The 26,022-nt window shown below is 41.4% G+C and overlaps 1 protein-coding gene across 1 annotated transcript in view; it reads right to left on the reverse strand.

Moving 5' to 3' along the window:
• LOC126100647 (general transcription factor IIE subunit 1) overlaps window positions 1-26,022 on the reverse strand; it is a 93,788-nt gene that overhangs the window by 19,833 nt on the left and 47,933 nt on the right. The window contains exon 4 of the mRNA XM_049911275.1: window positions 2,314-2,540. Within this exon, the coding sequence (XP_049767232.1) occupies window positions 2,314-2,540 (227 nt within the window). The remainder of the gene's footprint in view (window positions 1-2,313; window positions 2,541-26,022) is intronic.

Consider the following 26,022-nt stretch of genomic DNA (forward strand, 5'->3'; position numbering starts at 1 on the left):
ACATTTCTGGGGTGTTTAATAATCTCTATGGGATGTTCTGCAACAGCTGATATGTCAGTCTCTCCCCTTCTACAGTTGACCTTGTGCTCTTCTAGTTGTTTTTTGACCATTATTTTTGTAGCACCCATGTGTATTTCCTCACAGCTACATGGAACCCTACAAATTCCTGCTTTTTCCAGTGGTTTGCCAGTATCCTTGGTCAATATTAGGTGATCCTGTGTCGACTGAGTGAGTTCATAGTTTACTGTGATGTTCCATTTTGTCAAGATTTTTTCTTTGCAGCCAAGAGACCACCAAACTCACTTTTAACAGGACTCAAATATTGGCAGCCACAAGTGGATACCATAAAAGGCTGTATGGGAAGGTCATAGAGATTTTTTAACAACCCAGAAATTTCAGCAGGAAGGAGGAGGGGATAAAACTGAATGACATCTGGATCCCAGTGCTGAAGAAGATGTGTATGAGTCTTCCACCATGGGATGAAAGCAACACAGGTCGACGGCAACTGACAGTGATCAATTGTGCTCAGGTATTCAAAGGATGAGGGTGTGAGCTGGACATTGAAAGAAGTTACAATCACACCTGAAAATGTTTTCCGCAGATGGGGACAAAATGTTGGGTTTTACTGTGAAAGTCTTCCGATCATGGCATAATAGCCCAGGATATTTTATTAATTAAGGTTCATATTTTTCACATAGCTGTTGATAAGTTTTAGCATTACAATGCTGTCTTGTGTACCAAAATATAATGTCTTGACCACACTTCACCAACAGAGGATAAAGAAATGGAGAATAGGATGTCAATCATGGGATCATCAATTATGCAGCATGAGCTCATATAGAACAATGATGAGGAATAAAGTTGGCTGTATCATATCCACATGAATCATCCAGCCATTTGACTTATGTGATTTATGAAAGCCACAAAAAACCTAATATTGTATGACCTGGTAAGGATTTAATATCCACTCATTCTAAATCCAAGTCTACGGATTAACCTCTGCACAACAAACGTTGAATTGTTTGTTTCTGCATTTATCACAACTGTCACATGTTTTGAAACATCAGTAGATTTCACACAGCACAGGCTCAATTTCACCATGTTTAAGTATTTTCTGTATTAAATATATTTGAATCATTATTATTGTTTAAACACTTCAGTCAGCTGAAGTTACTCATTTGTGTTGAGCAATGAAAACAGCAGGCAGAGACTCACTCTGCAGTTGACTGAAAATGAAGGTGATGCATAAAGACCATAGCATATATTTGTTTATAGTTTGTCTAATGTAGCTGTTACAGCACCTTGTGTTGTTTAAAATAGGAGTAAAGGTGGCATGAGTAATTAATATCTTTTGGATTATGGTTCTACTACTCTGTTGCATTTAAATTTACGGAGAGTCATTTTCAAGTCCACTGTGTAATAAATATGTCATACATATTATATATATATAGAAGACTGCACTTGTCTTGCCCCCCTCCAAGCTTGTCCCCGATAAACCTTTGCTGCCAGCCCTTTGGTAATGTTACAATACGTCTTATCAATTCCTCTGCATTCCTCTTCAGCCTTTGCTTCTGAAATTTGTTCTGTATTTCCTCTTTCGGAATTACCATATCACTTACGACTATGCCCTATATGACAGGCCCTTTCTTTGTTTTTACTGTGAGAGATTCAGCCAAACAGTTAATATATCCTTATTGACGGAGTAGGTAAGCATTTATTCATTCAGTAAACATGTTCTGTACGAGAACCATCAGAATGTGGAATGAATTGAGGGACAAATTAATAAAAGAAAAGCAAATCATAGATACTTAATATGTATACAGTATTAGCAAGTAACTACCACTATACTCTTTAGTGCTATTCACGCTTATCCTAGCTAAATTTAACCACCTAAATCAGAGAAAGAGTTCTTATTTTGATTTTAGCTGTTGCCTTCTCAATTATACTAAATAGCTGCTGTTTTATCTCCTGCTGGTAACTGAATATTTACTTTATTACACTAGTACTTTTCAAAGAAAATAGTTCCCTACCTCTGTAATAGTCTACAACTATTTGTCACACAGCCTCTTATTGCTTACTTCTTCTGAATAAATACTTTATTTGCTTTATTTTATTTACTTTAGATTCACTATCCCTGAAGATAATTTTGTAATACAAGATAGCAAAAGTATTGTGGTTTCCAAAGTCATTAGTCTTCATCATACCACAATAAATGCCTCTCTCCAAAGAAGAGACCACAGAAGCAACAGTATGTAAGTAAATTTTATACAGAAGCATCTCAAAAAATTAAAAAGTAATGCAGAAGTTACTAACCCTCGAATGGTGCCAATATCAACAGGTTCTGGTTCAAGTATTTCAGGAGCAAGTTTTATGCCTTCTACTTCTCGGAGTAAGACATAGAGTGGTTCAAGCTGTTCATTAAAACGTGCCAGCATGAGACGCGAGTCCTTCTTTGGAAGAGCTGACTGGTCTTCCTCCACAACCTCACGGCAAAAAGTGCATCTGAACTCTAATGTCATGGGATCAAACAGTTGGTCTGCCTGCAACAACAGAAAATGTGCATTTGATATCTAAAGAACTTTTGATCAATGAAACCAACAAATACACTGCAATTCCAGTAACTTATTTTTGGTGATGTAAATTACTTTGAGATTCACCTCTTCTCACCTAACCATTCATACATTACAGTCTGCTTGCTCCTCCAAGAAGGAGAATATTCAGCAATGTGAAAAGAGTCAGGTAATACATTAGTAGGTACAGTTTACCTAGTATTAATAATAACTGTCTTATGTGACATTAACCAAGAACAATGTCTTACTATCTTTATATGCCTGCAAGATCAACGACACATCATAAATCCCAGTGTCACTGAGGGATGACCACTTGCCTGGCAACCACCTCTTACCAAAAAGCAGATTTCCTGGTGTTCCATGAGGTGGTCCTAGCAGCACCTCAGGAGGTCACAGGAACTTTCTTGCTTCCATAATCCATGCAACAGGAAATATGAGAGCAAATCAAAAAGTAACAGCAAAGTATTAGTGTTAAATGCAGTTAACATGTCAGGCATTTGAAACACGCAGGAAATGAAGATGCATGCTTAGAGAAAGTTTTGGCATATGCCCACAGATGCCATGACAAACTGAATAGGAAAGGCAGTTGAAATTAAATGGCCACATCCCTAGCCATGTGCACCGTAAAAGAATGGCAAACAGTAATAAGATTTTTGTGACTGGAGGGCATCAAACCTCAACAATTCCATAGACGGATGTTGGAACAGTATAGGGATATCTGCATAAGAGAGAGAAGAGTGAACGAGTGGGTATATGCTTTTCAAAGTGGACATACATCAGTCACAAATGCGCAATTTTCTGGTCATCCCAGCACATTCCTGACAAAAATGTGGGATACGCTAATACCATGATTTGTGAGAGCCCACGTATTTCTGCATAATTTTAGCCAGGGAACTGAGTACCAGTGTCAGATCCATTCGGCTAACAAATGCATGTTCTGTCTGCCATACCATTTCTGGCATGATATTACTCTCAAGGACATGACTACCTGACATTTATTGTCACAGGAGATGAAACTTGGGTGCATCACTATGAACCAGGAAGCAAAACACATTCTTCAGAATGGCAACACACATTCTCTCCAGCCATGAAGAAATTCAAGTTTCAGCCCTCTGCTGGAAAGGTCCGTTTCACACTCTTCTGGGATACGAATGGACCTATTTTGGAGCACTATCTGCAAAGGGGTGAAATAGTGAACAATGCCCAGTACTACAGCACATTGGAGAATGAGCTAAAGCCAGCAATACAGAGCCGTCATAGAGAACTTCTTTCTAGAGGTGTTGTTCCCCTTCACAACAACACATGCCACCACACTGCCACTGCAACTCTTACTGTCACTCAGAGACTGAGATTTCAGGCCGTACTGCATCTCCTACACAGCCCTGACCTCAATACTTTGGATTACCACGTGTCTGACCCCTGAAGGATGCTATCAGAGGACAACAGTTTGAAAGTGATGACAAGGCTAAAGAAGCTGTGCACTATTGGTCGTGGGCACAACTAAAAACTTTTATTCAAATGGAATAGAAAAGTTTGTGCAACAGTATGAGACGTGTATCAAAAATGAGGGTGCTTGAAAAATGACATATTGTTTGTATCTGTAAGTGGAATATATGCCTCGCAGAAAATTGTTTGCAGTTACTTTGTGAGTCGCCCTCATAGATCCCAAGATGTCCTGCCACTGGACAATACACTGGACTCTTGCTAATCTGGCCCTCAGTAGTCCGGCCTCTCAGTAATCCAGCGCACATCCAAAAACACTTGTACAATGAATTACCATGTGCAACAATGCTTTATATACTGTATTTGAAATTGGAGCTTTCATTACAGTTCGGAATCATATCTTCTAAAAGGAAACACGTTACACTAGACCTCAAGTAGAAAGTCGAAATTTTAGATAAGTTAAATCAAGGTTCTTTGCAGAAAGCCTTTGCTGCTGAGTTCAATGTTGGACGAGCAACTATTTAGTCATCAAAAAGAAAGATGTTATTCAACAGTGCTCAACAAAAATGGATAGTGAGTTGGGAAAACGGAAAGTTATATGAAAGAGAAGTGAGAATGAAGTACAGGACGCAGCTGTTTATAGATGGTTCATATGACAATGCAGTAAAGGAGTTCCAGTCAGTGGCCTACGACAATGCAGTAAAGGAATTCCAGTCAGTGGCCTTATTATTAGACCGCGTATTTTAGGTAAAAACCTATTTTGTTCCTGAGTTCCTATTTGCATAAAAATTTGTACTTATGTGTTTCATGACTATTTACACTTAATAGCATTAATTCTATAGGACCTAAAAACGCCTATTTCGACATTAGTGCCTATTTTTGCCTATTTCGGCTTTAATATCCTAAAAAGTGCCTATTTCATCATATAAGACAGTGGTTCCAAGTTTTTGCACACTATACGACAGATGGAAAAAAATATTTTCTGCCCAGCGTGCAGCAAGGTGGCTAGTTGATATGCGCTCATGCTTCGTATTTGCCTAACACTTCGGTCCTTTTTTATTTTTTTATATCGCTATCCCTGTTAATACCAAATACTCTTTATAGGTGTTTTATTATTCATATGTAAAAAATAGATCACGGATCATTAGGTTAAAACCTATTTTTTTTCCTAAGCTCCAACTTGCATATAAGTTAGTACTTATGCATTTCATGACTAACTAAACTGAATACCGTTAGTTCTATAGGACCTAAAATTGCGTATTTCGACGTTGACGCCTAATTTTGCCTATTTCGGCATCAAAATCCTAAAAAGTACCTATTTCATTAATCTGACATAGAGTTCTTGTGTTTTCAAAGATTAGAAAAAGGAAGTAAACTTAGGGCTTTACGTCTTGTCGAAGGCGAAGGTCATTAGAGACTGTTTACAATTCCTTTGCTTGCCTTACTACCAACAGTACTCGGCACGGTTGAATGGTCATCCATCCAAGTACGTGCCGAGCGCGACAGTGCTTAACTTCAATGAGCAATTGGGAACCGGTCAAAGATTTGAGTTACACATTAGAATCGAACGTGGGAGTACTAAATGTTATATTTCAAGATATTTCGTTCGAAGGATTCTGGCCAGCTGTGTATTTTCGCAAAGAAACGGTTTCATAGGCCTTAAGCTGAGCACGGATTAAAAAATCACAATGTTAATCGTAGACGCCCTCTATAGCTAAATTACTGCCCTTCACGCATTTTCTCGCTGCTGTCTACAGGCAGTCCTATCAAACTACTCTGTTTTGTGAAAGGTATTATACGTGAATTTTCCGGTTCGAAAAATAATTTGCCAGTAGTGACATTTTTTCATCTGAAGCACCGGTAGATTCCATTTGCTTGTTCAGAAGGGGCGGCCATCAGTCAGGTGCCATATGTCCAGCAACCACTCCCATGCACCGCGGAAAAAAAAGAAAAAGTCATCGTTTACTTTTTCCCTGCGAAAACAAAATCAGTACATTGTGTAGCGACCGACGTGTTAAGTGTTACTGACGTTCTAAGTGCAAAATAAATTATAGTTTCTGTGTGAGAATACTACGCCATGCCGAAAACAGCTAGTTCAAAGTCTACTCATATAAGGCAGTGGCTGCAAGATTTTCCGCATTATACAACAGTTGGGAAAATTATTTTCTGTGAAGCATGCAAAAAGGAGGTTAGTTGATGTTTTTCTTAGACTTCTTATTTTCCTGTCACTTAGGATTCTTTTTTATCGCTATTCTTTAATAATACGAAATACTCATTATATGCGATTCTAAACTGCATTTCCCTTTTCTCTAGTATTAGGTTTCGAGTGTTAAGAAATCTCACTTAACTCAGCAAGCAGATGGAATCGCATATAAAGCTAATGTTGAACGAAAGTCAAAATTGAAGCAAACTCTTTTAACCAATAAATCTGGTGAATCCTCCAAAAAAAAAAGTTCTGCAGTGATTTGTGTCATTCACTTGTGGCAGCAAACACCCCCTTTCAGAAACTAGAAAACCCTATTTTCAGAGGTTTTCTTGAGTAATACTGCCATCAGTCTATTCCTGCAGAGTCAACTTTACGTAAGAATGATGTGGATTCAGCTTACAATGCTGCATTGCACAGAATCCGAGAAGATGTTGGAGAATCTTGTATATGGATTTCTGTGGATGAAACTACTGACAGTCTTGGTCGTTACATTGCAAACCTGATTATTGGCAAGCTAGATCCAGATGCTCCATCCAGGGCTCATTTGATTTACTCAAAACAGCTTGCAAAAACTAACCAACAAACAATAGCACAGTTTGTGAACAATGGGCTTAAGGTGCTATACCCAAACGGAGTGGATGAGAATAAGGTGTTTCTGCCCGTCACTGATGCTGCTGCATATATGATAGCAGCGTTTCAACTATTATAAGTATTCTACCCATTAATGCTGCATGTAACTTGTGTAGTGCATGGGATCAACCGCATAGCAGAGCAAGTAAGGCTACAATTTCCTAAAGTAAATAAAGTAATATCTATGGTGAAGAAAATTTTTGTTAAGGCACCAGCAAGAATACAGGCATTTAAAGAACAGCTTCCAGATGTCCCATTGCCACCAGAGCCAGTTGTCACCCGCTGGGGCACGTGGCTGATAGCAGCAGAATACATTAGAATGCATCTCTCAGAAGGTGGTTGAAAATATACCAGAGGATGCTGCATCCGTAACTGCAGCAGTGGAGTTACTCAAAGATTCTTCTTTAAAACGGGACTTACCTTACATTAGAGCCCACTACACATTTATGGCAAGAATAATTTCACAATTAGAAGGCTCAGGGAGACCTATCTACGACAATATTTCTTTGCTTGAAGAAGTCAAAATGAAAATTAATGAAACGCCAGGTGAAGTAGGGGAAAAAGTACGGGCAAAAATGCAAATGGTTTTGCAGAAAAACACTGGCCTGAAGGAGTTGTGTGCAGCTGCCGACATACTTAGTGGAAAATCCAGCACTCCTGACTGCAGCATTCCTGTCCAACATGTGCCGAAAATAAAGTACGCCCCTGTCACATCTGTTGATGTAGAACGTTCTTTTTCAGTGTATAAATTGATTCTGACTGACAAGCGCCGCAGTTTTTCACTAGAAAACCTAGATAAGATTTTGGTTATTTATTGTGCAGCCAACTATGGTCAGAATATGTGAAACTACAAATGTATTAATTAAACCATTGCCACATCTTTTTTACGGAGATCTTTATCTTGCAGGAACTCAAAAATATTTGGAGTTATGTTCAAAATTAATGTTGTAGATTGCTGTGCTCTGTAACTGTGTAAATATTCATTCTCCTTGTTTTAATGACTAATACAATGTTCATACTGTCAACACTGTGTATTTTTATTTATTTTTATTTTCTCTGCATCATTTTTATTAGAGCCTATTTTAGATTTTATATAGCCTAAATGAACTACTGAAGGAGCCTATTTTAGGTGCCTAAAATACACTTTTTTACAACCTAAAAATCCGTGGTCTACTGATTATAAAGGAAAAAGCAGCTGCATTTAACAAACAACTTGGTGGTAGTAACTTGTTTGCAGCGAGTGAAGGTTGGCTATCAAACTGAAAAAAATGAGATGGCATTCAGCGGCTGACAGTCACCAGGGAAAGTCACTCTGCTAACAATAAGGATGCTGATGAGTTTGTGACCAAGATACAGAAGATAATAGAGGAAGCAGATGTAACTGCTGATGCCTTGCATAATGCTCATGAAACAGGACTCTTTTACAATATGCTTCCTTCAAAAACATTAGCTGCCAAGAACGAGAAGGAAGTGTTGTGGTTACAAGCAACAGAAACAGTGCGTAACGTGTCATGTTGTAATGCAAACAGAAGTCATAAACTACCGCTTAGGGTGATTGGAAAATCCAACATCCACATTGTTTTCAACACACTGACATAAATACTCTACCACTGCAGTATTGTGCTCAGAAGAAAGAGTGGAAGGACAGACAAATATTCTCTTAGTGGTTCCATGGAACATTTGTACCAGCAGTGAGAAAAGAGCTAAAGAAGAAAAAGCTTCCACTGAAAGCTATCCTTATAATTGACAATGCTCCCAGTCATCCTTCAGATGTTTTGCTAAAGTTCGATGGTATACAGCACTCTTTCTCCCACCCAATGTGACAGTCCTAATTCAGCCCATGGATGAGGGAATTTTGGTATAAATTAAACATCATTATCAACATTCACTTCTCATCTCCTTGCTCAATGAAAGTGAAAACGATTCTATAGAGACTATGCTGAAGATGTGGAAAGCAATTAACACACGTGATGATGTTTTCCAAGCAGCCAAAGCATGGGATAAAGTGGAGAGCGCTACCATAATGAGAAAATTGATGCCAAGTTGGATCCAGTAGTGAGTGACAGCGATGAGCCAGTCTATTCAGAAATATCAATTACTTTGTACACTGACATGTTCCATAACCTTTCATGAGGAAAACAAATTGATGATGAAGATGTTACAAAGTGGCTGAATGAGGAAAACTGTGACACGAACCAAACTTTAACAGATGAAGAAATAATTAAAAGCGTGCATGAAAGTGATGAAGAAGAGGGCACAGGAGGAGAGAGCATGAAGATTTCTCACACTGCCGGTGCTGAAGCTGCCAAGGTCTTACTGGAGTACATTATGTAAAAACCAGATACAAGCAGTACCGAAGTATGCTTGTAAAGCGGTTGCGTGATAAAGCATGCCACCGTCGCGTATCATCAGTGTGAGTTAAAAATTGGGGACATGTTTCACAGTGATTGATACGACTGTATAATTATGTACAGTATACACTCAAGGACTAAGTTTCCTTTGAAAATTAATATATATTTGGATCTATTAAAGTATATCCTCTATGTTTTAAAAGTGTATCCTTCGGTTTAATAAAGTACAGTACACTATATTCCCTATGTTATCAAAATAAACGAATCAATTTCAGACACTCAATAATCCGGAACTTCCGTTAATATGGCACCGATATGTGCCAGGAATGGCCGGATTAGCGAGAGTCTAGTGTATTTAGGCTCGTGCTCATCTGTCCATCAGCAGTTATTCCAAGCCAGGACTCCAGTTTGGACATCCAACTTCCTCGACACCACTGTTTCCCCCACTGACCAGATGCCACTGCTATGCACAATGCATGGCTCACTGCTATGTTGCCGAAGGACCGATCTTTGTGATTGTGGATGCAGCCAAACTTTGCTTAACCATTGTTGTACTACACTGACTGTAGATTGTTCCACGTGAACTTTAACTCCATACGTACACTCCTGGAAATTGAAAGAAGAACACCATGAATTCATTGTCCCAGGAAGGGGAAACTTTATTGACACATTCCTGGGGTCAGATACATCACATGATCACACTGACAGAACCACAGGCACATAGACACAGGCAACAGAGCATGCACAATGTCGGCACTAGTACAGTGTATATCCACCTTTCGCAGCAATGCAGGCTGCTATTCTCCCATGGAGACGATCGTAGAGATGCTGGATGTAGTCCTGTGGAACGGCTTGCCATGCCATTTCCACCTGGTGCCTCAGTTGGACCAGCGTTCGTGCTGGATGTGCAGACCGCGTGAGACGGCGCTTCATCCAGTCCCGAACACGCTCAATGGGGGACAGATCCGGAGATCTTACTGGCCAGGGTAGTTGACTTACACCTTCTAGAGCACGTTGGGTGGCACGGGATACATGCGGACGTGCATTGTCCTGTTGGAACAGCAAGTTCCCTTGCCGGTCTAGGAATGGTAGAACGATGGGTTCGATGATGGTTTGGATGTACCGTGCACTATTCAGTGTCCCCTCGACGATCACCAGTGGTGTACGGCCAGTGTAGGAGATCGCTCCCCACACCATGATGCCGGGTGTTGGCCCTGTGTGCCTCGGTCGTATGCAGTCCTGATTGTGGCGCTCACCTGCACGGCGCCAAACACGCATACGACCATCATTGGCACCAAGGCAGAAGCGACTCTCATCGCTGAAGACGACACGTCTCCATTCGTCCCTCCATTCACGCCTGTCGCGACACCACTGGAGGCGGGCTGCACGATGTTGGGGCGTGAGCGGAAGACGGCCTAACGGTGTGCGGGACCATAGCCCAGCTTCATGGAGACGGTTGCGAATGGTCCTCGCCGATACCCCAGGAGCAACAGTGTTCCTAATTTGCTGGGAAGTGGCGGTGCGGTCCCCTACGGCACTGCGTAGGATCCTACGGTCTTGGCGTGCATCCGTGCGTTGCTGCGGTCCGGTCCCAGGTCGACGGGCATGTGCACCTTCCGCCGACCACTGGCGACAACACTGATGTACTGTGGAGACCTCACGCCCCACGTGTTGAGCAATTCGGCGGTACGTCCACCCGGCCTTCCGCATGCCCACTATACGCCCTCGCTCAAAGTCCGTCAACTGCACATACGGTTCACGTCCACGCTGTCGCGGCATGCTACCAGTGTTAAAGACTGCGATGGAGCTCCGTATGCCACGGCAAACTGGCTGACACTGACGGCGGCGGTGCACAAATGCTGCGCAGCTAGCGCCATTCGACGGCCAACACCGCGGTTCCTGGTGTGTCCGCTGTGCCGTGCATGTGATCATTGCTTGTACAGCCCTCTCACAGTGTCCGGAGCAAGTATGGTGGGTCTGACACACCGGTGTCAATGTGTTCTTTTTTCCATTTCCAGGAGTGTAGATGGAAGAACTTCAACCTTGTGTTGAACTTTGCTTCAAGACAGTCTCAGCAAGATTTAGCATTTTCATTTGTATGAGCAACTTGTTTTCTAAACTACGGCCATTAGTCAGTGACTTTCAGCTTCTAAATCTTGTCAGTATTTCTTATTTTGTAAATAAACTTTTTGAAGAAACTGTGACATTTTTTGGTGCTGCCTAAGGGGGATTCTTCATTGGTGACGAGGATTATTAAAAATTCATTTGTGTGCCAAGAGCGATTTGCATGTGCTCTCAGACTGTGTCAACTTTCTTTATTTTTCATAATGTCTTCAACAGCAGATTTTTCTGCACAGGTTTGTTAACACTCCAGCATCTGCAACACATTCTGCAAACCATAGCAGACAGAGTAGCTGCAGTTCTGGTCTCAACATCAGAGATATCCAACCGTCTCTCCAGAATTGACACCACAGTCAAGGTGTTCTGCACAGCAGCCCCATCATTCCAGTCAATTGACAACAAGGCTGAACCATGGGCCAACTATGTCACAAGGATGGAGCAACACTTCCTGATCCATGGCATCTCTGGAAATGAATAGCAAGATGGTTATCTGTTGGCTTATGCAGGACCAGACCTAGCATAACAACGTAACCCTCAAGCAGAGCCCCACACCCTCAACTTTGATAGGGTCAGATTCAATTTACTTGAATATTTTGATTCTCAAGTTCATGTAGCTGCAGACGTAAGTTCTTCAGCTGTCATGACTGAGAGAGGTGGCGCAATGGTTAGCAAAGTGGACTCGCATTCGGGAGGACAATAGTTCAAATCCATGTCTGGCCATTCTGATTTAGGTTTTCCGTGATTTTCCTAAATCACTTCAGGCAAACATCAGGTTGGTTCCTTCGAAAGGGCATGGCCGACTTCCTTCCCCATCCTTCCCTAATCCGATTGGACTGATAACCTTGCTGTTATGCCCCCTCCCCCAAATCAACCAACCATCTGTCACAAGCTCAATAGGCGATCATACAGAGAATGGATTGAGTCAGTCACACTACAGCTCTTGGCTGATATACGTCTATAAAGAGGCAAGTTAATTGATTATCTTTTTCTGTTTTCCTTGTAGCAAAAAAATGGTTCATATGGCTCTGAGCACGATGGGACTTAACATCTATGGTCATCAGGCCCCTAGAACTTAGAACTACTTAAACCTAACTAACCTAAGGACATCACACAACACCCAGTCATCATGAGGCAGAGAAAATCCCTGACCCCGCTGTTTCCTTGTAGCACATTTATTAAATTTCATGTGTTTTTTTCTACTTGAGAGGTTCAGTCTCACATTTTTGAAGGGTGAATTCATTCAATCGGTAGTGCAATAGCTGGTCACTGAACAGCCAGCTACATAGTTCATTAACACATCAGCGTCCATTACTAAAACATCATGAGAGTAGCAAGATGCGTATCTAGGATTCTGTCTGCTTTTATAATTTACTTCCTCAGTCAGTTTGCTAGGATGGTTAGGATGTGTGCATGCTGTGTGTAGATGCAGGAGGAGCTGGCCCCTGTTCATGGACAGACGAATGCGCTTTTGGCTACAGTCACTCACATTAAGGATGATGCCTCTGGGTGTACCGATGACAGAAATTCTGGTGCATCACATGGGACACCACTGATGATGTTTGTTTTGCTCACGGGCTCAACTTCCAAGATATCCTCTAGTGTACCCGATGCAATGGATCCACCCTCTCCCAATGCGGAGACTGGCCACCTGGTGTTGCCCATTCACTATGAGAGTGGAAAAGTGGCCATTCTTCAGCAGGGTCCGAGCAGGCACACGAGTGGGATGTTTACTTGTTATCAGGAGCTCCAATGTTATGAGCATTATGGAGCCCCTTAGGCAGAGAGCCTTCAGGACTGGAAAGAAAACCAATGTGCACACAGTATGTCCACTGGGAGGCCTCATCCAAGACATGGAGGGAGGCTTGCCTGCGGCTATCAAGCATGCAGTATTCAATTTACAGCATTGTTCACAGAGTTGATCAGGGTCCTTTGGTTTGGAGCCAAGTGGAGCAGCTCAACTAAAAGCTTTGTCAACTCTGTGATGGTTTTGGCTGCAGATTTCTAGACCTACATTATCATGTGGAAATTTGTAGGACTCCCCTTGATAGGTTAGTGGTGCAATGTACAAAGGAAGCAGCTACTTGGGTAGCAGAGTACTTGTGGAGTGCACGAGGGTTTTTTAGGCTAGATAGTAGTTTGAGGTGCTTTGATGAATACTCACTAGTCTATAAGCAGCAAGCGAAGTCAGATGGCATTCAGAGTAAAGACATTTTGACTGTCAAAATTTGATCAATAAACTGTCAAAGTATTCGTAATACAGTTCCAAAATTTATTGCCGTCCTGGAAAGCTGTCGCACTCAAATTATTCTTGGGACTGAGAGCTGGCTAAAACCCAAACTGAAAAGCTCTCAGATATTTAGCGAGTCGTGGAATGTATACCGGAAAGACAGATTAGAGGCCATTGGAGGGGAAGTGTTCATTGCAATTGACAAAAATATTGTCTCTATTGAGGTCAAAGCTGAGTGTGACAGTGCATTTATCTGGTCATATGTAACAGGTGTAGGTGAAACCAAGTCAATTGTTGGATGTTTTCACCAGCCACCTGACTCTGCTATGACAGTTCTAGGGTCATTCAAATAAAGTCTTCAGTCAGTAGTACCGAAATAACCAGATCATGCAATATCAGTTGGAGACGACTTTAACCTACTGAGTATAGACCGGGATGTCTATGGATTCATTCCAGGGGGTACAATACACAGTCTTGTGAAATACTTTTGAACACGTTTTCTGAAAACCGTCTTGAGCAGCTAGCTCGGCAGCTCACAAACAACAGAAATGTCTTACATCCACAAATCTACTAATAGGCCACACCTTTTTGACAGTGTCAGTATAGAAAGGGGAATCAGCGATCATGATATCATTATAGCAACTATGAATACAAAAGTGAATAAATCAGTCAAGAAGGCTAGGAGAGTGTTTCTGCTAGATAGAGCAGATAAGCAGTTTTTAGCTTCCCACTTAGGTAGTGAGGTGGACGTAGAGGAATTATGGGCATAGTTTAAGAAGATCTGGCAGAGAACCTGAGAAAATTATGGTCCTACATAAAATTGCTAAGGTCTGAGGCTTCCATTCAGTTCCCTGTTGACCAGTCTGGTGTGGCAATTGAAGATAGCAAAATGAAAGCCGATGTTTTAAATTTCACACTCAAGTAATCGTTCACACACAACAACTGTACAAACATACTGTCATTTGACCATTGGACAGACTCCCCTATGGACGACATAGCAATAAGAAGCATCCATGGAATAGAGCAACAACTGAAGGATTTAAAAGCAAATAAATCACAAGGTCCAGATAGAATCCCAATTCAGTTTTACGAAGAGTATTCTACAGCACTGGCTGCTTAGCTAGCCTGCATTTATCATGAATCTCTCACTCAACACAAAGTCCCAAGTGACTGGAAAAAAAGGACAGGTGACTGCAGTATATAAGAAGGATGCAAGAACAGACCTGCAAAATTACAGACCAATATCCCTAGCTTCAGTTTGCGGCAGAATCCTTGAACTTATTCTCAATTTGAATATAATAAACTTTCTTGCAACTGAGCAGCTTATATCCATGAATCAGCATGGTTTACAAAGCACTGCTTATGTGAAACTGAGCTTGCCCTTTTCTCACATGATATACTGAGAACTATGGATGTAAGGAAACAGTCAGATTCCATTTTTTTAGATTACCGGAAAGCATTTGACATGATGCCCTACTGCAGGCTGCTAACGAAGGTACAAGCAAGTGGAATAAGTTCACAGATATGTGAGTGACTTGAAGACTTCTTAAGTAACAGAACTTAGTATGTTGTCCTCGATGGTGAATATTCATCAGAGACAAGGGTATCATCAGGAGTGCCTTAGGGAAGTGTGATTGGAGCACTGTTGTTCTCTATACACATAAATGATTTGGTTGCCAGGGTGGGCAGCAATCTGGGGTTGTTTGCTGAGGATAATGTGGTGTACAATAAGGTGTCAAAGTTGAGTGATGGTAGAAAGATACAAGATGACTTACACAAAATTTCTAGTTGGTGTGATGAATGGCAGCTAGCTCTTAATGTGGAAAAATGTAAGTTAATGCAGAGGAATAGAAAGAACAAACCTCTAATGTTCAGTTACAGTATTACTAGTGTCCTGCTTGACACAGCCAAGTCATTTAAACATGTGAGCTTAACATTACAAAAGCAATATGAAATGGAACAAGCATTCAAGAACTGTGATAGGGAATGTGAATAGTCAACTTCAGTTTATTGGGGAATTTTAGAAAAGAGTAGTTCACCTGGTGTGAAGACTGCCTATAGGATGCTGGTGCGACCTATTCTTGAGTACTGCTCAAGTGTGGGATATGTAGCACGTCAGACTGAAGGAAGACATCAAAGCAATTCAGAGGCAGGCTGCTAGATTTGTTGATATTGAAAGACCCTCTGTTAGAAACAAGCTTACCCATAATCAAGTCTTTTGACCATCACTGGGTTCAGCAGCAGCTCTGCAAAGACTTTCCTGAGTTTCTGAAGTCAGGACAAATCACAGACCCCCACCACCAGTCAGAGCAGACTGTCAGATGGGAGATGGGGGGGGGGGGGGAGGGGGGGGGGGGGGGAGACCAGGCACCAAAGAGCCAACTCCAACAACCAACAACCAACAACTGCCATCATGTGACCAGTGCTTTATATAGACTCCCCCCCCCCCCCCCCCAATCATCAGTGTCACTATTGAAGGGTAAAACGTAAAACATGTGGAAAGTCAGGCAGAAGTATGCCAATCACTGCTCAAAATGTCAGTTCACTACAACAGGGGCAATCCACTGGAAGATGAAACAGTGACCAGAGATGAACCTTATCTGCACAGGGCATATGTCAAATCAGTGTTCCATGCAACCATCAACAGTATCTCCCTGACGATCTACAGCAATGATGTGCCACTCAATTTGCAAATAGGTGCAGTCTCCTCTGCCATCATCATTAACTGGCAGTCCTACCAGCACATAGGCACCCCAACCCTCCATCCCTCTTCCAGACAAGGACTTATAGCAACGGCATCGTGTGGTTTTTGGGGTAATTTACCTCAAAGGCACAGTATGGCACCCACATTATTGGTGACTGATCCTTGCTGTGAACACTTCGGGAGTGGTAAGCTTACTGGGAATGGATCTCTTCAACACACTGGGACTAGAGACACATTACTCTACATCCATTGTCCATGCCCTCGGCATTTCCAATTTCCTTGATGAATTGTTTGCAAAATGCAATTTAGTTTTTTATCAACCAGGATCAGGCATTACAGAGTTTGAAGCTCTATCCCCATCTGCCATGCCAAAATTCTGTAAAGCTGGTAATATGTCTTTTGCCTTACAAGACAAGCTGCAACTTGAATTACAACAACTAAAGGATGAGACAATCATTACCTCTATCTCAAATGGTCAGTGGGTCACATCTACAGTTACAGAAGAAAAACTGAACAGCACTCTATGCATATGAGGTGATTTCAAAAACACAATAGGCTCCCAGTCAGTTGTGGACTCATATCCAATTCCCAATGCGGACGTAATCTCGACCCACTTAGCGGGTGGAAGAATTTTTGCTAAAATTGACCTGAAACATGCATATCTCCAGCTCCCCCTGGATGCTGAATCTTGGGAGAAACTAGTAATCAATACTTCATTAGGAGTTTCTCAGTACAACCACCTACCATTTGGAGTGCCTAGTACCCCAACCATCTTTCAAAGATATCTCAAAAACTTACTTGGAAGTGCCAAACACAGTAAACTACCAAGACAACATTATCACCACAGGCAAAACTGCCGAGGATCTAGCAAACAATTTAGAAACATTGTTTTCAGTATCCCAGAAAGCAAATCTTAAGTGCAATAAGGAAAAGTGTAGCTTCTTTGTAGAACAGGTCGAATACTTGGGGCACATCCACAGTGCTACAGGCATTCACCTCACCCCTCAATATGTGGAAGTATTCCAAAAATAGTCCTCGCCAAAGGATATTGGTCAACACAAATCAGTACTAGAACAATAGAACTACTACTGGAAATTCATACAGCAGACAGCAGCAATCACAGAGCCTCTTTATATAACCTCCTCAGAAAAAAACATAAACTGGAACTCAACACCATAATGTGATAGGCCTTTCGGAGAACTTCAGTAGGCCTCCCTCCGCCCCATGTGTCTCACCGGCTATGACCCGTCACAACCGTTTGTTTTAGCAACAGATGCTTGCAACTATGGAGTGGGAGCAGTCTTATCCCACATCATCAAAAGGGTGGAATGGCCCTTGCTTTCATCTCCTAAGCTCTGTCAACAGCTCAATGAAACAATAGCCAAACTGAAAAAGAAGCACTGGCCATCATCTTCAGCCTTAAAAATTTTCATTATTACACATATGATATAAAATTCACATTGCTGACAGATTGTAAACCATGGTTAGCCCTTTTCAAGGCTTCAGTATCCATCCCCACTAAGGCAGCTTGCTGCCTAGAGCATCTGGCACTATTTTTGTATACATATAATTATGACATCCAATTCTGTTTCACAAGATAACAAGCTAGTGCCAATGTTCTGTCCTGTTTACCAGTAGGACAGGACCTAGAATTTTTTGAGAGTCCAGGAGCATGTTTCCATGTAGACAAAGCAAAAGAAGCAGTAGCCAGGCTCCCACTAGATGCAACAATGGTCGGCAGACACTCTGCAGATGACCCTGTCGTCAAGGAACTCTTTTGTTTGGTCCAGCAAGGTAGCCTTCCACTCAAAGACACACCATGAACCCAGAAGTCCAGGCATATGGGCACATGTACTTCCAATCTACCACAGCATACTACTCCTACAGGGTAGGAACCACCATGCCATTGTGGTTATTCCGACACCACTGACTGCAGCAATGGGTGCTAATCTTACTCCATGAGAGGCACTGGGTGGGAGGGAGTGAGGAAAGTTCCTTGCAAAAAGGTTGGCTCCTCTGCAGGCATACTGATGGCATCTTGATGCCACCATCACACACATGGTTGCGGCTTGCACTATATGCCAGAGCAGGCCAGCCACAACACCTTGCCGATCCTTCCAATGGCCAGACACTTCTATGCCTGTATTTTGCTGGAACATTTCTGAGCCACACCTGGTTCATAGCCATTGCTGCTGGTACAAATTTTCCTTGTGTGTCCCACATATTGAACACCTCATCCAGTCAAATCATCCAGACCCTGCCAAAGTTTATGTCACTAGAGAGTTTCTCAGAAACCTTTGCAACTTATAATGTGCCACAATTCATTTCAGATGAATTTACTTACACTTGTGAAAATAATGGCATACAGTTAATAGATACACACATTTCCATATGGCCTCCAATGGCTTAGCACTCTCTGGATGAATCCTTGACTTGTTCCTAGTTTCATAACATGCCACACCACAAGATGGAGCCACGCCAGCAGAAAAATTACATGGTTGCATAAATAAGTCACAGCATTCAATCATACATTTGCCAGTCAATCACCACTGTTATGACTTTCAAGATCCTGTTCCGGGCCTTGTTCTTTCTTTTTTTTTCCCCTAGGGGATGCCAACAGTGGCTTCCAGTAAAATTAGCAAAACTCCTTGGCAGGCCCATGGCCGAAGTCACCCTGACAAACGGCATGGTCTGCCAGAAACATAGAAACCACATCGACCCTACAAAGACAAAAGTCCAAATGCAGGAGTACCACTTGTTCTTTTTCCAAAGAGGAAGACCCAGGAGAGGCCATAAAGAATTACCACAAGGGCATCACAACCACATCCATCAATCAGTTCTGCAGGCCAACCTGAACACACAGAACTGGTGCCAATGCAAATGGATGTAATTCTGGGCCCCTCCCCACCCAGCACTGTGATGTCAAGATGAGCTTCATCCACACTTTCTGCCCCTTTCACAGGAGACAGGATGTCATGTCTCAACATTACCCCTGCAAGGCTGACAACACATAATGAATACCGCTTGCCAGGCAACCACTTCTCACTGAAAAGTACATTTCCTGGTGTTCCACTGGGCAGCCCTAGCAGTGCTGCCAGAGGTTGTGTGAGAACCTACTTGCTTCTGCAATCCAAGTGACCAAAAATAGATCCTATGATATGCTAAGCTGGGTGGTATTTAGGCTGGTGTATGACTGTCCATAAACAGTTCAATCCAAGACTGGACTCCAATTTGGATGTCACCTCCCTGCTGATGGTGCCACCTCCACTGCTGACCAGCTGCTGTCGCTACAGACAATGCCCTAGGTCAGTGCGATGTCGTTTATGGACCTGTCTTGATGGTTGTGGAAGTTATCAAACTTTGCTTAAATTATTCTTGTAGTACATTGACTATACACTGTTCCAAGAGAATTTATTTATGACTTTTTTTGGTGCCGCTTATGGCAGATTCTTTAGTCACAATTAAAGAAATTAATCCAAAACACTAATGAGTAGCACAAAATAAATAACTCAAATACCAGAATACACTAAAAGAAATACACCCTACACAAAAAAGGTATAAATAAATAAAATAAAAAACAAAGCTATTCAAATTATCACGCAATAATATTTAGTTTATCAGGGACACATCACATAATTTACTACCTGATGTTTCTGCATTGTTATAACTGCACCACTGAATGGGCTACACCAGTCTGTTCAAGCCAAATGTACAACATTTTTTAATTTTTCTCTTTTTGTACTTTTTTTAAACTTCCTAATAGATTAAAACTGTATCCTGGACTGGGACTAAAGCCCCAAACCTTGTCTTTCAAAGGCAATGCCCTTACTGACAGATTACCAAGGCATTATACAGTCTGCACTCATACCTTCAATTCTGGTATCTTCCTCATCATCCTCTACACCACTGCCGATCTCCTATATCCAACTGAATGCTGTATTTCCCTACATACTCTTTCCCACACCTCTTCCTTATACTATCTTGTTAATTTCTTAGCAACTCCTACTTTTCAAACTTCATTATGTACATCTTTCATTTGTTTTATGAAGCATATCCACATTCTTCCAGATGCAAAATCTGAGAGTCCAGTCAGACAACAGAAACTGATCAACCTTCCACCAATCCTTCCATCATAATTTTGAGCTTGAAAGTGTCAAATAATGCATGCATGCTATAGATATATCAATAAGAGGGGTGGAGGAAAAGGACTGATGAGGCTTAGGAAAAGGGGTAGAGTTTGGAAAAGTCGCCCAGAACCCCATGTCAGGGGAGAATTACTGGGAATGAGAAGGAAAGACTAATTGTTGGGTGCTGCATTGGATGAGATTTGAAAACCTGAGAGCATAAAGGTAGAAGATAGGGTAACAAGCAAGACAGAGATAACTGTTAAAATATAGTGCATGAGTTAATGAGAGTGAAAAGCCAAGTGCACTATTTGTGTTAGAAGTGGGAGGGGGCCAGTGAAAAATAGACATGTCAGAAAATGCAAGATGAAGAAAACTGAAAGGGAGCGAAGAAAGGAACAATTACTGTCAAGAAATGCTGAGACCAAAGAAATTAATGTAAATTACAGAACCCAGGACAAGTTGTAGTGCCAGTGGAGTTTTGAGAAACTGGTGTCTAGAGGAAGAATCCATATGGCACATGTGGTGAAACAGCCACTGAGGTCATGACTGTCATGTTGTAACAGCATGCTCAGCAACAGAATATTGTGTGTTGCCAGTATATAACCTCTGCCTATGCCCATTCATCTGATAACTTTGATTTGGTCATTGATATGTAAAAAGCCCAAAAGTGTTTATTTAACAGTGGGTGTATGACATGTCATTTCACAAGTGGTTCTCCCTTTAATAGTATATATCTTGCCAGTTTAGGTCTGGTATATGTGGTGGTAGGAGGGTGCAGAGGGTAAGTCTTGCAGTGGGGACGTTCACCTGAATAGGAGCCACATGGTAGGGAGATGGTTGCAGAAGGAGCATAGGATATGACAAGGATATTGCAAAAATTGGGAAGATGACAAAAAAAGATGACAAATCATTCTGACAACAGAATGATTTTAGGAAGTTATAGCCTTGTTTAAGGAGCTGATTAATACATTCGAGACCAGGATAATACTGAGTGACAAGTAGTGTACTCATAGGTTGTGTTTTGGAGGAATCAGCAGTACCAGGATTGGATGTGATGGCCCGGAAATTGTGCTTTTGAACTAGGCTGGAGAGGTAACTACAGCCAGTGAAGGCTGAGGTGAGAATGGTGGTATACTACTGTAAACAGACTGCACCTGAACAAATATGTTGGCCTTGAATGCCAAGAATGTATGAGAGGGAATGTTTGATATGGAAAGATGGCAACTGCTAACATGTAAATACTGTTGTTTGTTAGTAGATTTAATGTGAACAGAAGTGTGTACTTGACCTTCGGTGAGGATGAGAGCAACATAAAGAAAAGTGGGATTTGGAATAGGACCATGTGAAATTTCACTGGGAGAATGTATTTATATATTCCAGGAATTTTAACAGGTCAGCCTCACATGAATCATCTTGAGTCCATATTATAAGATACTATATCATGGTGAGACTGAACTGTTAAAATTCCTGGAATCTCTAAAAACATTCTCCCAATTAAATTTCACATGGTCCTATTCCAAGTCTCAAGCCACTTTCTTTGTTATTGATCCCATCCTCAACAAAGGTCAGCTACGCACTAACTTTCACGTTACACCTAGTAACAAACAGCAATATTTAATTTTTGACAGTTGCCATCCTTTCCATGTCAAACACTCCTTCCCATACAGCCTAGGCATTTGAGGCAAACATATTTGTTCACATGCAGACTCTTTACAGCAGTACACCACCATTCTCACCTCAGCCTTTACAGGGTGTAATTTCCCACTCAACTAGTTGAGAAGCAGATTTCCCAGGCCATGGCTTCCAATCCTGGTGCCGCTGATCCCTCCACAAAACAACTTAGGAGTACACCATTTGTCAGTCAGTATTACCCTGGTCTCGAATGTATTTATCAGCTACTTCGATGAGGCTATGACTTCCTAAAATCATGCCCTGATCTGAGGTCCATTCTGTCCAAGATTTTTCCCACCACTCCTAGGATAGCTTTTTGTCAGATTCTATACTCCTTCTGCAACCATCTCCCTATCCTGTGGCTCCTACCCTTGTGAATATCCCCGCTGCAAGACTTGCCCTAAATGCCCTCCTATCACCACCTATACCAGTTCTGAAACTGGCAAGATATATATTATTAAAGGGAGAGCCACTTTTGAAATGATACATGTCATACGCATGCTGTTATGTAAACACTTCTTGGGTTTTTACATTGACATGACTACCACCAAGTTATCAGTTCAGATGAATGGTCATGGGCAGAGGGTGTATACTGGCAGCACAATATCCTGTTGCAGAGCATGCTCTGCAACATAATAGTCACGAGCTTGGTGCCTGTTTCACCACAAATGCCATCTGGATTCTTACCCCAGACACCAGTTTTTCAAAACTCCACAGATATGAACTTGCACTGCAACATGTCCTTGGTTCTCGTCACCAGCTGTCCTTAAATTACATTAACCCTTTGACTGCTGCGGACATGTTAACTCGTCATGCCTTGCCATTCCCCTGGCATGCCTGACATGTATACATGCGGCCTTGGGCCTTCCCCACAGCACTAAGGACGTGTTTAAGCGTCCCGCGCCACCAGCCTTCCCACTGCTATGGACGAGTTTAGGCACGCTGAGACACAGCTACCTGAGCGCTACGGATGTGTATACACGCAGAGCTGTCTTTCTGCCCTGCTCTTCTAGTAGCTATTCAGTGGTCTGACTGTGTAGTTCGAGAGTGCATATATCGTTTTTCCTGTTTTCGCTCTTTGCAGACTCCGACTTAGATTCCTGTATTTTCATCAGTTTCTTGTTTTCTACGTGAGAAATGTCACGTCGCTTGGTTGCACAGATAAAGAAATCCTGGATATGCTCTCTAAGAGTGACAGTGAGTTTGAATTATCTTACGCTGCTAACGGTGATGAGTCTTCAACAGAATCTTGAAGTTGTAGTCCTCAGTCCTTTACATCAGAGGGGAGAGCAAGAATCCGAGGAATCAGAAAGTGACAGCGAAACAGTTCAGAAGAGAGCGTGCTTAAGTGACACTTTGACTGGAAAGAAATCAATTTCCAGCCATTAAACCATTACTTTGATGACTCGAGTTCAGGACACAATTGTCAATTAGATACTGACCCAAGCATTCTTTCATTTTTTGTGATATTTATGTCTCAAGAACTGTTGCAATTTATTGCAGACGAAACAAATCATTTTTATGTTTACACCAGAGAAAATACTACAGAATCTGTGAATTCTCTACTGTCAAAGTGGAAATACACTGGATTTGAGGAAATGTATTGTTTTGTTGCTGTTTGCCTTCTAATGGAGCAAGTTAGGAAGTTAAAATTAAGTGATTATTGGTCCAGAAACACACTTTTGAATACACCAGTTTTCAGCAAAATTATGTCCCAAGACCGTTTTTGTCTACTTCTGAGAATGTTGCACTTCAGTGATAACTCTGCGAGTTCTGGAGGCAACAAGTCTATTTAAAATTAAGACCATTGCTGACAAAGTTCGTAAGATGTTTCGTATTTCATTTTGCCCACATCACAAGCCTTGTATAGATGAAAGTCTCTTGCTGTTCAAAGGACGATTATCTTTTAAGAAATTTATTCCAACCAAGCAAAGTAGATTCGGAATAGACATTTGTTCAAAAATGGTTCAAATGGCTCTGAGCACTATGGGACTTAACTTCTGAGATCATCAGTCCCCTAGAACTTAACTACTTAAACCTAACTAACCTAAGGACTTCACACACATCCATGCCCGAGGCAGGATTCGAACCTGCAACCATAGCGGTTGCGCGGTTCCAGACTATAGCGCCTAGAACCGCTCGGCCAGCCCGGCCGTCAAAGACATTTGTACTGTGTGACTGCCAGAGTGGGTATATTTTACGTTTTATTGTATATTCAGGCACAACAACAGAAATTGGGTTCCACAATTTGGAAAAAAGTGGCGACGTAGTGGCAACTCTTATGGGACCATATTTGCAACAGGGTCATATTCTATATGTCGATAACTGGTACTGCAGCCTGGACCTGTTCCTTTGGCTTCACAACCATGGAGCAGCCGCATGTGGCACTGTTTGTAAGAACAGGCACAACATGCCAAAACTGCAGAAGAAATTAAAACGAGGAGAAACTGAGTTTAGGTCCACTGACAAGGTCCTTGCTATCAAGTGGTGCGATAAGAGAGAGGTGTACATGTTGACCCCAAGGCACACAACACAAATGGTTGAAACAGAGAAGACTGACAGAAATACTGGTGAAAAAATAAAGAAACTGCAATGTATTATAGATTACAATTTGAGTATGGGTGCATTTGACCGTTGTGACATGTTACTCAGCTCCGTGGGATCAGTGCATAAGACTGTGAGATGGTATAAGAAATATTTTTTTCACATTCTGGATTTGTGCATTCTAAATGCTCATGCTCTCCACCTGTTGGTAACAGGATGAAAAATGGCACTTGCAGAGTTTCACCTTTCTCTCGTACGGGAGATTGTAGAAAAATATGCTACAGAACGGAGAAAAGCTGGTAGAGGAAGGCGCTACGATGACGAGAATCCTCTGAGATTCACAGGGAGACATTTTCTGTTATTGTGAGTGAACATTCATAGAAAAGTATGCTAATGCGCAGATGCGTGGTTTGCACGAAACAGAAAGTGCGCCAAGAAACTAGATACCAATGCAAAGCTTGCAACGTTCCATTATGTGTTGCACCCTGCTTTGAGACTTATCATACAAAGCAGCATTACTAATCATTGGGAACTAAATCTCAGAAAATTTATTGACACTTCTGAATGAATTACTTAAAAAAGGCAAAAATGTAAAAAAAAAATATAAATCTATTTTTAACTTCGCCACCGTGGTTCCAAAGCCCGGATCGAAAAGAAGGATGGGAAATAGATGCAACAGGTGTAAAATTATTCAAACGAAGCCTAACTCCTTCATATGTAGCACTTTACTGGCAAATGAATGGATTGGTGATTGAGATGGCGCAATATTCATACTGTGGCAAATGTAATTACGCCAAGTACATTGCTCCAGTGAAACAAAACCCATAAATCAATCTGTGTATGAGACATTTAAATTATTAACACATAACATGGACTTTTATATTCTTTTATCCTTAGTAGTACCAACATAGATAACACTCGGTCTACTTGTACAAAACATGTTTTCCATAACCGATTTAAACGCCTTTCATCAACGAGAAACAACATGCCAAAGTTAGAACTCTTTTCTCAGTGTGATTTTTCTTGCTACTTTGTCTCTGTTGTTAGCCAATATTGAAAATTAAACTCATTGTTCTGGAGAGGGTGGGGGGCTTAAAATCTGTTGTTTGAATGAGACTGGCTTTGAAGCATTAATAGAAAACGGTATTTCAAGAAGAAGTATCGAATACACCCTGCTTTCATCTTTTCTTAAAAATCAACATCTTTTCAATTAATTTGTAGATTATTGGAAAATAGTAGGGGAATAAAAATTTTTATTCCTTATCATTGTGCAGTCAAGCTATTGCACTCTAAATTTCATTTTCATCATGCGTTCACACTACTAGACATGCTAACCCGAAGTTTACATTGTTTTTTGGGCCTGATTTTCATGACCAACCTTCATTCCAGATGTACAGCTTGGTATGTTTTATGGAGCATAGTTTTTTA

The sequence above is a fragment of the Schistocerca cancellata genome, chromosome 9, assembly GCF_023864275.1.
Source record: "Schistocerca cancellata isolate TAMUIC-IGC-003103 chromosome 9, iqSchCanc2.1, whole genome shotgun sequence".
NCBI classification, from domain to species: domain Eukaryota; kingdom Metazoa; phylum Arthropoda; class Insecta; order Orthoptera; family Acrididae; genus Schistocerca; species Schistocerca cancellata.